The sequence below is a fragment of the Lepisma saccharinum genome, chromosome 30 (assembly GCF_977018435.1).
Source record: "Lepisma saccharinum chromosome 30, izLepSacc3.1, whole genome shotgun sequence".
NCBI lineage: Eukaryota > Metazoa > Arthropoda > Insecta > Zygentoma > Lepismatidae > Lepisma > Lepisma saccharinum.
Genome location: NC_139258.1, coordinates 4,055,505 through 4,068,610, shown reverse-complemented (window position 1 = coordinate 4,068,610; position 13,106 = coordinate 4,055,505). Strand labels below are relative to the sequence as shown.

Below are 13,106 nucleotides of genomic sequence, written 5' to 3'. Positions count from 1 at the left end.
GATTGCGAGTACTGTAGAAAACATGCTTTGTTTCAATTAATTTGCACAAGGGTGTATGCCTATGTTACCTTTCTAGGGCTATGAAAATAAATTTATTATGTATTTTTAATTTTAATCAATTTTTATATTGCCTGGCTTCACTTCACTGCGCTTACATTTGACCTTTCTTGTTGCTATTCAGACAAACATTGTATTGTTCCTCATATTTTACATTTTCTCACAATTTATGTTTCTTTAGACACAGGCTCCTAGGGAACGTATAATCAAGGTTTCACTGTATAAATTTCTTTATATTAAAAACACATTTATCCAATAAACAAACTTTTATTTTCCTTATAACATGAATTATCAACCACTGGTGATGAAGAAAATAATCTTTAATCAAATAATAGGTATTTTATACCAGGCAGCCTTTTATACTGTTCAACAAATAAAAATATAACATTTTAGCATTTTGTTCCAACAATGCATTTCAGTTAATTTGCAAAATGCAGCCTCATGTAAATACATATATACACAGTAAAAGTAAAAAAAATAATAATAATGTGCACTACGAGTCCAAAGGTATAATAAACAAAATACACTAAATTAGAGCAAACCTTTAGTAGTTCAATAAAACTGAAAAAAGTAAATAAACAATGGTTTCTTACTGTTAAAAACACTATCATAAAAGATCTTAAAAATAATTCAGTTCATTTGTGATGGAAAAATATTCAGTCTATATTCAAATTACACTATGTATAAAATGTTACATATATAATGTGAGCATTCACAATGAGTTTCAGGTATGTTCATGTATTTAGAAGCAATATATATATATATATATATATAAAACAAAAATAATATATTTTAACATTTCAAAATGATACGCAAGATGATATTTTCTAGGCATCAAGTTTTTTAAGTCTTGTTGTTACGATTTCAAGAACCACAATTCAAATTGGGATGAGACTGCAATATAAATTAGCCTGCCAAATCACTGCATAAGAAAAAAATAATCTGGTCTGCTGTATTACAGTGTAATCTAGAGTGGACTTGAACGAACATTAAACTATTCCACAATTGATTCCAAAAATTCATGAATTCTGTAATTTCACATTATCATAGGTAATATAATATATCAATGGAGTTTAATCATGGATAAAACTTTAGGCTCTCAATATTTTGAACATGTAAACAAAATATATAATTTGGATAACTTTTAGTATAAAAAAACAAAAGTTATTTCAAATCTTACGTGTAAATATCCTGGCAACAATCTTTTGAAATCTTGGTGGGTTCTAAGACGTTACAAGGCACTTGTTTTCTTGACATAATCTACGACAACTTTAGTACAGTCTCCATACTTGCCAGATTTGGCAACAGAACCTTTTCTTTTTAATCCGAAGTTTACGAAAAGCCCAAGAATTTGCATACTTGACATTGCTAATGCCATACTTACTCTGCTAGGTGAGAAATTTTCTGGCTACAAATTAGCTTGACAAGATTTTAGAAAGCATAAACTGCAGTTCTATAGTTTTAATATGGATTGGACAAGGAATGTCAGATCCATATTAAAATGGACTTCCTTCACTCTGTACAAATCAGTATTTCTCGTTTACATAAAAATGATAAAGTGTGCACTGGGGGTCTGGGGGAAGAGGGGGTAGGGCTTCACATATTCTTGACCTCGGCCATACTGAACGTGCACAATAGCTGAAAAATCACTAAATTGTTACCGGGCCCACTTTCTTATTGCACAATTCCCATCTCAATGAAGTAATGAAAGGCTTGCTTTCGATTAAATTCCCACACATGTTACCTCAAAGTAAATTACATCTTATTTAAAATGTTACCAAAGACTTAAAAATTCTCATAGCTATCAAAAAGTGAAAAATATTAATGAAAAGATTGCACATTGAAACATATAAGTTACAAAAACTACTAAACGCATGGCCATGAGAATAGGCACTGGTGCCACATATGGGAAAAGCAAAGTGTGAGAGGGACAGAAGTTGCTGCACTGTGCGGAAACGTCCGTCAGACTGCATTGCCTAATTCAAGCATCAGACCAACCCTCTCCGGGGCACTTTCAAGCAAATACTGTCAGTTTGGATCACGTGGATTACAAAGAGCAACTCTACAACGAGATCTTTCATTCTCTTAATTCTCCGAACACACGGGGTTCTGCTCCGACGTGGCAACAGACGAACTTCTGCCACCTGCATAATTTCATGGCTCTGCATTTAGAACATTATAAATACAACACAGTGTTTAACTTAAGTAAAGAGCAATCGCATTTATCATGATGAAAAGATTCTCTCGGGCTATCGATTCCACAACTCACCTGGTCGATAGCCCGAGAGAATCTATTCAGCATTCGTCGCCAGGAAAGCTTCAAGACGTACTTCACATTTACCATGTCTACTTGTTATATTAACAATTAGATGTACATGTAATTTTACCCCCACACCCCCTATACGCCTTCATGGCGTGGTGCTATGCACAGGGGAACACTTTACCTTTACCTTTGTAATTTTAAATATATATGTCCAAATATGCTTCACAAGAAGCTGTTTACTTCTATTTTTAGGTGAAAGCAAGTAATTACAGTGGAAGTCTGATTTAACATTCCCGAATTTTATATTTTCCCACATTATACAGGGTGACAATTAATGAACTATATGAAATAAAACCGTCATAATTTCTGAAGGGTTCGCGTGATGATGTCCAAACTGCGTGGCTGGCCACAGGGCATGATGGGAATTTGTATGCGCATGTGCATGCAACGTGTTGATGTCGCCCATTTGCAAGTGAAAATGGGGGACTTAGAATCCGCATTTCGCAATCGAGAAGTCTCTCCACCCTCAACGGGTGACGGTGTGGTGTGCAATGTCCAGTCATGGAATAATCGGTGCGATATTCCTTGACGGCACGGTGACTACTGCACGATACGTGACTGTTTTGGAAAATGATTTCATACCCATTATCCAAAGTGACCCTGATTTCGACAAGATGTGGTTCATGCAAGACGGAGCTCATCGGACCATGAGAGTGTTTGACGTCCTGGAGGAGTATTTTGGGGACAGCATTCTGGCTCTGGGATACCCAGAGGCCACTGGAAGGGGACTCGCTTGGCCACCATATCCCCGGATCTGAACACATGTGACTCATTTTTGTGGGGCTATGTTAAGGACAAGGTGTACAGAAATAACCCCAAAACCATTGCCGAGCTGAAAACTGCCATTCAGGAGGTCATCGATGTTTCGACACTTGGCGGGTCATGCAGAATTTTGCTGTTCGTCTGCCCCACATCATCGCCAGAGATGGCAGACATATTGAACATGTCATAACCTAAATCCGAATGTCTGTAGTGCCGTTTACATGTGCAATACAGTTTGTGTACTACGTGGTTTGTCACTAATTTCAGTTTTATTTCATATAGTTCATTAATTGTCACCCTGTACATTCAACCTTCATAGGAAATATGTTATAAAATATTCCTAGATTTTACATTTTCCTGCAATTTAAGTTTTTTTAGGTTGGCCTCTGAAAAATGTAAAATTGAAGTTTCACTGTAGTGACAGCTGCTGATATAGTTGCAGTATTGCACATCAATCAAATATTTTAAAGAAAAATCTTTAATGAAATAATTCGAATCCAATGCAGAGAAATGTATTGTTTTGTACAAGAAGTTTGATACTGTTGGCATATGCTGACAAAACGCAAAGGCGACTTCATCGAACACCAATGGCGTAACGTGAGATTGTTATATATCTTTGACAACATACAGATTCTAACAATAAGGTGAGAAAGTTTTCCTGTGGTTCTCCTCTCCCAACACAACAGGGTGCTCATTGTTAGCAACAATACGACTGACTGTATTGGATATTTTTTTAAGTAGTCTTTGGGAAACAAAAAAAAAGATGGTTACTGGAAAAGTTCACAGTCACCAACCATGAACACACATGTTCATCCCGTAATTTGAGTTACAAGTAAAGCATCTGGGGCATTCCATGTAAAGTGACCCTGAACCTCAATTTTTAAAACTAAATGCAGTGCTGTAACTTCATCCTATCTTCTGAGTAAAGGATCTAAAATTATCATTTGCATAAAAATTCAAGTATTATGTACGAGGGGTGAGTGAAAAGTTTTGAGCCTCACATGGAAGGAATGCTAGGTAGTTAGAATTTAGGAGGATGTAAGGTTTGAAATTTAGGAGACGCTGTGCGAACTTTTATGAAATTCACACGTTTTCTTCTATTTTTTTCTTAGATTAAAAATGAATGAAGTGTCACGTGGCCGACAGGGCAGTGATTCGGTACATCTGTCGGGAAGGCTGCACAGGCTGCTTTGGTCGAGTGAGGCTTCACCACACCTGCCCCGTCAGAGTTTCATCTTTTCCCTGCTATGAAAAATTCACTTCAAGGACGGCAGGTGGTTTCAGAGGTGCGAGACTCAGGACAAATCATTCTACCAGATGACTGTAAACAAATTGCAGCACAGAATGCATAAGCGCATTGATCTGGGGGGTGATTATAGAGATTATGAAGAGAAATCATGAGAAACTGTAGCTCAAACACCCCTTCCCTATGCGGCTCAAAACTTTTCACTCTCCCCTCGTATAATTAAATTAGAAAGAAGAAGGTACAGTTGGGAGCTGAGAAGACTGCGAGCCTGAGGAATGCAAAGCTGACCTGCCTGTTGTCCCCGTGTACAGCCAGCTCGTCTTCCTTTCAGGGTGGCAGCGGCATAAATAAAAAAGGCATGGTACGAAAACGCATTGCAAATGAATGGAACATATTACATAGTAACAAGTGAAAGCAATACTAATAATGGAATGAAACTTCACAAATCAAAGCAATCTGCTTCCAACGTGACTAAGAAAGTAAGGGTGTGTGCATGCTTTTTGTGTATTTCCTAGCACCTTGTTAATGCTTCTTTCCTGGACATGGATCAATTAATTTTAACTTATGCAGGGTAGGGCATTTTCTCTCTCGTTTGTATTTACATTTTGGTATGTAGCATCGCTTTTCTGCAACTTTCGGATTAAGGAACATGAAGTTGTAATGTCTCGGCCCCAGTGATTTATCCACCAACTATGCCCTAAGACCCCACACAATTTTTATAAAAGGACAAATTTATGGTCATTTTGGTTGTAAGTATACCTTTTCACACCCATAAACACAAACTTACATCCCTCAAATAAAAAAATTCTGAATAAACCTTTGCTCAACCCCCGAGCTGGCTTTCCCGCTTTTCGTTGCATGTTAATTCTATTCATAGTTAACCTTCAGCGACCCAGTTTACTAGATATAGTCTGCTCTATAACAGTTGGGCTGAAAAGTTCGTAGGCTAACATAGTAAAAAATATTTTTTTGACAAAATTCGATTTTATTATTCAATATAGTTGCCTTCGAGGGCAATACAACGATTATAGCGGTCATACATTTTTTCGATGCCATTTTTATAGTACGATTTCTCTTTAGCCTCAAAATAGGCCTCAGTTTCGGCGATTACCTCTTCATCAGTGCTAAATTTCTTTCCAGCGAGCATTCTTTTAAGGTCTGCAAACAGGAAAAAGTCACTGGGGGCCAGATCTGGAGAATATGGTGGATGGGGAAGCAATTCGTAGTCTAATTCATATAATTTTGCCATCGTTTTCATTGATTTGTGACACGGTGCATTGTCGATTGTGAGCACGCGCGGCACCCATTTTGCACACAGCTTTCGCATGTTCAAATATTCATGCACAATATGTCCAACACGTTCCTTTGATATTTTTAAAGTCTCAGCTATCTCGATCAACTTCACTTTACGATCATTTAAAATTATTTTGTGGACTTTTTTGATGTTTTCGTTGGTAACAGCCTCTTTGGGGCGTCCACTGCGTGCATCGTCTTCGATGCTCATTTCGCCTCGTTTAAATTTAGCAAACCACTTCTCAACGGTTGATTTTCCTGGTGCAGAGTCCGAATAATGTTTATCAAGCCAAGCCTTGGCTTCAACAGTATTTTTTTCGCCAAAAAGCAATGCTTTGTTAACACACGAAATTCTTTTTTTATCCATTTTTTCACAATAACAAAAGTTGCTTCACTCACAATGCCATATCTCACGAACTAATTATCCGGCAGCTGTGAAATTTATACACGTATCTTTTGAAGGTTAGTACTATGTAAAAATCACATGGATTTAATTCTAGTAACGCCATCTATGAGTCAGCCTACGAACTTTTCAGCCCAACTGTTACATATACGTTTACTTATACACACACGCCAGAACATTCATTCGATTTTTAAAACAAATTTATTTCCAAAAACACGGAAGAAGTGTGAATTCCTATGCCGTTGCTAGTCTTTGAGATGTCCCGTGGCTGGAGGTTCATGAATGGTTCCGAATGCCAGACTGCTCCTCACACTGTAAGTCCAGATTCCATTATCAGATTCTCCCCCTTTCCTACAGGGACTTCTGCATGTCTGGCAACACTGAAAAATTGAACACCAAGTCGAAGCTTCCCTCCCCACACTTCCTCCCCATTCACCCTGAACCTCACCCCGCACTCGCAGTCTTCTCAGCTCCAAACTGTATTTTACATATTGTTCGTTTATTTTAACTTTTTGATTTACTTGTGTTTTCTATTTTGTCCCACTGTAACACCAAAAACCAATTAATTTCTCCTTTAACTGTTATTCAAAGGCCAATTACCTTCTCTCTTTATCTTAAATAATTTATAGTTTTCATCATTTGACAATTAACAGAAATTAAAATAAATTTCATGTTATGAAACAGGCTGCGTTTCATCTGTCCCACCTGCGACACAAAATTGTTCACTTCTAGCTACAAATCTGGGAAAGTATTTTAAGGGTAGTTATGTTTAATCAACAGCGTTAAGTTTCATATTTCATTGGACAGAAACTGTAAGAAAAATTTTGCTTAACTATCAGTAGAATAGTTACTTTAATATCAAAATTGTAGTCCACATGTCCTGCCCGTGACAAAGGAATGCCCCATATGTCACAGTTTTTCTTACCAAATTTAAAAGGTACTGAATGCTTTCTTTTACTAGTCAAGGTAAGATACCATCACTGGTTACTGAAATGAATCAGCAATTAAGAAAGTAGTACACATACTCACAAATAATTAAGTCTCAAGACTTATTTCATACAACAAAATATACATTAAGCCCACATTATAATGCCCCAATTAAAACCAAGACAATACCTTGTATTCACATATATAATACACTCAGGATTATAAGGCCCACGTTCCTAGGTGTCTCTTCAGAGCACAACCAAAACTTCACCTGGCAATCAACGCAAGAACTCTGGAAGGTTTTCCACAAAACCTGCCGCCTGGAAAAGAAAAGAAGGCAAATAAATACAAAACTAATAACGCAAAGTAAATGTTGTTATCATAGTGCAACAAGTAACTTTTTCAGTGGCTATGCATCTACAGCGAAAGTAGAAATAAGATAACTACGAATGAGCCAATGCGTAGTTTTGCTGATACTAATATCAAACTTACTCATACATGACATTTTACGAAACTTATATACGAGGGTTGTTCAAGTCAAACAAGGCCTTTAGGTTTTTCAGAATAACAGAACACAGCAGAATCTACCACTGCTACAGGTGTCTGGTGAATACCAATTTCTGCATTCTTCTTTAATGATTTTCTTCTTCCTTTAACATTCATTATTGGGAGATGTAATATACAGGGTGGGTCAAAAGTCACGAAGGGGTTATAACTGTGAATAACTTTTTTATTGATCATTAGTTTCCAATGAGATTTCACAGACTTGAACACCAAGGATGGGAGATTGTTTACACTTATGTGTGGAATATAATCTCAAGTAGGTTTTACCATCGATATCGAAACATGATTGACACTATTGTGCATCCTGCAGTAGAGAACATGCCTGAGATGTGGTTTCAACAAGATGGGACCACAGCACACACGGCACGTGCCTCAATTGGGCCTCTGAAGACCATTTTCGGCCATCGCATCATCTCGAGAAACACTGACATCAACTGGCCCTCCCGTTCGCCTGACTTCACTCTGCTTCATTATTATCTTTGGGGCTTTCTGAAGGACAAAGTGTATCTGAACAAACCACAAACATTACAACAGCTCAAGTACAATATTCGTGCAGAAATACGGGCACTCGGACCAGAAGTGTTGATCCCTGTCATGCATCATGTATCTGTGAGGCCCATAATGGCGGACACCTACCTGAGATTATATTCCACACATAAGTGTAAACAATCTCCCATTCCTGGTGTTCAAGTCTGTGAAATCTCATTGGAAACTAATGATCAATAAAAAAGTTATTCCCAGTTATAACCCCTTCGTGACTTTTGGCCCACCCTGTATAAATTTCACCGCTGCTAAAAGACTTTGAAAGAAAAGAAAACCTGTTTCACCTCTGCAATTAGTTCTTGTTTTTTTGTACATCGTGGCAAGTTTGAAAAGCACATGCTTGGAAAGTCCTGGCCGGAGAAGTTATCCACGTGCACAAGATGTTGATGTTCAGTTGGTGTTTTAAGTCCACTTTATGCACAGTAAGGCTAATCGGGACTGGACCTATAGTTTAAAGTGGGATCCGAACTACTATGTGCCTCCCTGGGTATCGAACCCAGGACCCCTTGATTACAAGGCAAAGGCTCTACCACTGCGCCATCAGGGAAGCGACCACATGCACGAGACTTGACCATCTACGGGTTACGGTAAGGTACCAGTCTGGAACCTATGGTGGATTAATTTGGGATTTACTCATTCTGAAAAACAAGTCTACCTAATGTTCTCCTTTTGGATATGACCTGTAGTTCAAATACTTCTAAAATTATAGATTTGGCATACTTTACCTTGGATACTGCTTTGATAGCGTACGCACCAACTAAGCCCAGGACAAACATGACGATATGAGGGACATATTTAAAGCTTATGGGGAAAGTTCTTTTCTTCAAGAGAGCATTCAGCATGTTCATCTTCTTCTCCGAGTACGGAGGGTATCGGAAACTGAAAGAAAAGGTGAATAGAATTCTTAAATGTGCACATATCCATGAGTTTTACATATGAATTAACCATTCTTAATTTAACAAGACAAACATATGATCATTAGGATGCCCAAGGAAAAGGCATACTCCTAATTATGTCTTATTATATACACTCAAAATTTGTTTTTTAAGAATTTTATTGGACTGTACATAATCCATAAACATGTACTGTTGTGACAGAAACATGACGAGTCATTAGACAAGTCACAGCAAACAGTTCGGTTCACTTAGCAAATGTACATTGGATGTTAACATTAGTGTAAAGATATGCAGGAAAACATCATTAATATGATAATAGGTAATAAAAATTACCTTTTAATCAAAATTGTTTGGATTCTCCAGCTAATAATGTAAGATGTTTAATGTATTTGGTCTAGGAATTAATTCGTACACCTGGACAAGAGATGGCGTAACGAGCTTATCGTCCCACAGTTCCGTGTATCCACACATGCGTTGAAACTCCTGTCAGCGTGCATCGTTCGTAGTATAGGGCAGTTGATTGACGCGTCAACAACAGCATTTTGTAGTCAACTGAACATGGCGCAGCTCGTGCCAGATAAAGTGTTTTTGCGGGGTGTTCTGCTTCATTACTTTAACATGCAGAAAAGTGCTACCGAAAGTCATCGCATTTTGGTGGAAGTGTATGGTGACCATGCGCTAGCTGAGCGAACGTGTCAGAAGTGGTTTGCACGGTTTAGAAGTGGTGATTTCGGCCTGGAAGACCAAGAGCGACTTGGACAGCCAAAAAAATTTGAAGACGAAGAATTGAGAGCATTGCTCGATCAGGATTCGTGTCAAACGCAGGAAGAACTTGCAGAAGCATTAGGCGTTGATCAAACAACAGTTTCCAAACGCCTCAAAGCCATGGGAATGATTCAAAAGATGTCACATAGGGTTCCACATGAATTGAAAGACAGAGACGTTGAAAGACGAAAAACCATTTGCGAATTGCTGCTTCAAAGACAGAAAAGAAAGGGGTTTTTGCATCGCATTGTTACTGGCGATGAGAAGTGTATCAATTACGAGAACCCGAAACGAAAAAAGGCCTGGGTGAAGCCAGGTGAACCAGGTCCATCACAACCGAAATGAGATATTCACTGTGCAAAGGTTATGCTGTGCATATGGTGGGATATGAAAGGTGTGGTGTACTATGAGCTGCTGCAACCGGGTGAAACTATTAATGGAGAATGTTATCGACGACAATTAATGCGTTTGAAGCAAGCTCTGGCCAGGAAACGACCAGAATGGGAGAACAGACATGATAAACTTATTTTTCAACATGATAACGCTCGCCCACATGTCGCAAAACCGGTGAAAACCTATTTAGAAAATGTCGGATGGGAAGTTTTACCCCACCCGCCGTATTCACCAGACGTTGCTCCTTCGGACTACTACTTGTTCGATTGCATGAATAACGATTTGATTGGACAGCGGTTCACTTCTTCAGAAGATATCGAAAAATGGGTCTCTGACTGGATCGCTTCAAAGGATGAGGACTTCTTTCGCCACGGAATCTGTAACTTGCCTGACAGATGGGCGAAAGTGGTGGCTCGCGATGGACAATATTTTTCTTAAGGTATTTATGTATTTTGTGTTTGAACTACAGCTTCAATGTGTGCGTAACAACCGCACGAATTAATTCCTAGAACAAATATTTTGGGGCAGATAAATCGAAGTACTGATATTTTAAATTCCACGTTGTTTTCAAGATCTTTCACTTATGGCATAGTTGAAGTCCTGTGTGCACAGTGCAGTTTATATGTTTACACAGTGGAAAGTATTGTAATGTGCTATTTTAGATAGTCACGCTGATCAATTTAAAAACATATTATACACTCTCAAAGTTTATTAACAAATCTTTGTTTAACTGTAAATACGAGGGTCGTTCAAGGAAAAAGTTTCCCTATATTGCAAAAAATGTATTTCTTAAGTTACAGACAAAAATCAAGTTGCACCAAGTAGCACGGTCCTTTGTCACTTCTCAACATAATTTCCAAGGTGGCACAAGCATTTGTCCCATCATTGCACAAGTTTTTGAAAGCCATCTGCAAAAAATTCGGGGTCCAGGGAACGAAGAACACTTTTCACGGCTGTTTCCATTCCATCGACGTCCGTTTGAATTCTGGAGTGTAGTGATGAACGAAGCCCTCATCCTAAGTCACAATACGGCAGAGAAAGTTGTTCCCTTCATTGTGGTACCGGGTCAGAGAATCCAGGCAACATGGCATAGGTGTCGTGAGATGCTCTGCAGTGAGTTGACATGGGACCAAACGCGATAAAACCTGACTGACATTACAGACTTTCCATAAACAACAACCAGCTGTGGATGTCGATAGGAGCAAGATCATTTGCCCACTCATACAGGATCACAGAAGGAATCTCTTCTTTACTCCACACCGCCAAAACACGTTGTTCCGCCGTGACTCGCTACTCCTTATGGCCAGGGCACGTTTCTCACTGCATGACTCACGCTAATCACGTGCCGTGCACGAACATTGCATTGTGTGTAAATGTAGAGGAAAGACGAAAGAACACATTGCTAGTTTCATTTCATTTATCGGGGTCGTACTTTCTAAAAAAAAAAAAGGGAAACTTATTCCTTGAACAACCCTCGTACCAAAAGATTTAACAACCATGACCTATTGCATACTTAAATAACAAAACACAACCTCATTTTACTCAATCAATAATAATAACAAAATAATTTCTCCCCATTCTTTCATTTCATTAAATATAATCTCTAATCATTTAACTGGAATAACACATAATGAAAGTCTGTCACGTTTTAGTCAGAAAGTAATTTTGTCTGTTGAAAAAATGGCTATCTCGAGTTCACTGCAACCCCACTTAATTCTCCTGTGACCCGGAGCAATTTAACATGAAACCAATCCCCTATCTGTCCTATAGGAGATAGACTGGGGGACCTGAAAGCCTGGGCTTTCAACCATTGCAGCGGGGGGCGAGGAGGCAAGGGAGGTAGAGGCAGAAATCTTCCTTTTCTTTAGCGCGGCCGTTTCTACCTGGAAACTGGTCAGGCGGAGGAAGAGTGAGCTAGGGTATCCAGCCAGCTTTGCCCGCGGATCACACCGATGGACGAGAAGCGCGTGGAAAAGAAAGTGTTGCATATGAACTGTGGCTTTAACAAGACAATAAATATTGTGATTTGAATATAATTCGAAATGTGAGATTGATTGATCTATCTCTGCTATACTAGCTACTCCTCAGTGCACGTCACTGGAAGGTATAGCTTGAAGTATATTGACAGAAAAGTGTGCTAAAATTTTGGGAAAAACACTGAAACTATATACGTGGAGTTCACTTCAAACTCTGTGAAACAGATCAATTTTCAAGCTTGTGTATCAACATTTACAACTGTTTAGATAATTCAAAATGAATGTGCGCTAGTAACAAATTCTGTAAGAACACTCGTATACTTACGCTCCGAGCTTTTCTCCTACAGAGTTGAAGTTCCTGACAAGAACGCCCTTTTTATGTGTAAACGTGTTGAAGCTATGAATGCCATGGTAGGCACCTATGCCACTGTGCCCAACGCCTCCGAACGGGAGATTTTCAACTGGAAATTGATAAGGATTATTGATTATAAAATTCATACATTAATGCATTATTCTTACCGATTTAAGTGCAAGAGACGACAAATTTTAACATTGATGGTAACTATAAATTATTCATGTTCTCTCAAGTGTTGCCTACAAAAATAATGAAAAACAAGTTACATCTAGGCTTGTAAAATGAAGGGGTAGAGGAGAATATTTTGTGTGGGGAGTCGCATTTAGTACACACTAAATACCATACAAATAATGTATATTTGGCTTAAAATAACTTATTTATTAAGTTTTCTTGCTTGCTGAGGAACAGTTGGATGGGATTGTTTGATTGGGTGGCACACACCTCCCCTGTCTAATCTAGGCCTCTAACTATGAATTGCAAGCTCCTGAGTGAAATGTCCTCAAAGGCTTTTGAAAATGAGAGTGAACACACAGCTTTACACTAACACTCATATTAAGATTATACGTACATAAAAATCTATTCTTTATGTCTACAACACACAAT

The 13,106-nt window shown here is 38.4% G+C and overlaps 1 protein-coding gene across 3 annotated transcripts in view; it reads right to left on the bottom strand.

Moving 5' to 3' along the window:
* Positions 1-310: 310 nt before the first annotated feature.
* Positions 311-13,106, bottom strand: part of LOC145981868 (aldehyde dehydrogenase, dimeric NADP-preferring-like) — an 81,303-nt gene continuing 68,507 nt past the window's right edge. For all 3 annotated transcript variants that reach the window (XM_083115327.1, XM_083115328.1, XM_083115329.1), the window contains exons 10-12: positions 12,474-12,609; positions 8,844-8,997; positions 311-7,331 (exon numbers count right to left, since the gene is read on the bottom strand). In XM_083115327.1, coding sequence (XP_082971453.1) covers positions 7,290-7,331; positions 8,844-8,997; positions 12,474-12,609 — 332 coding nt within the window. In that variant the 3' untranslated portion in view covers positions 311-7,289. The remainder of the gene's footprint in view (positions 7,332-8,843; positions 8,998-12,473; positions 12,610-13,106) is intronic.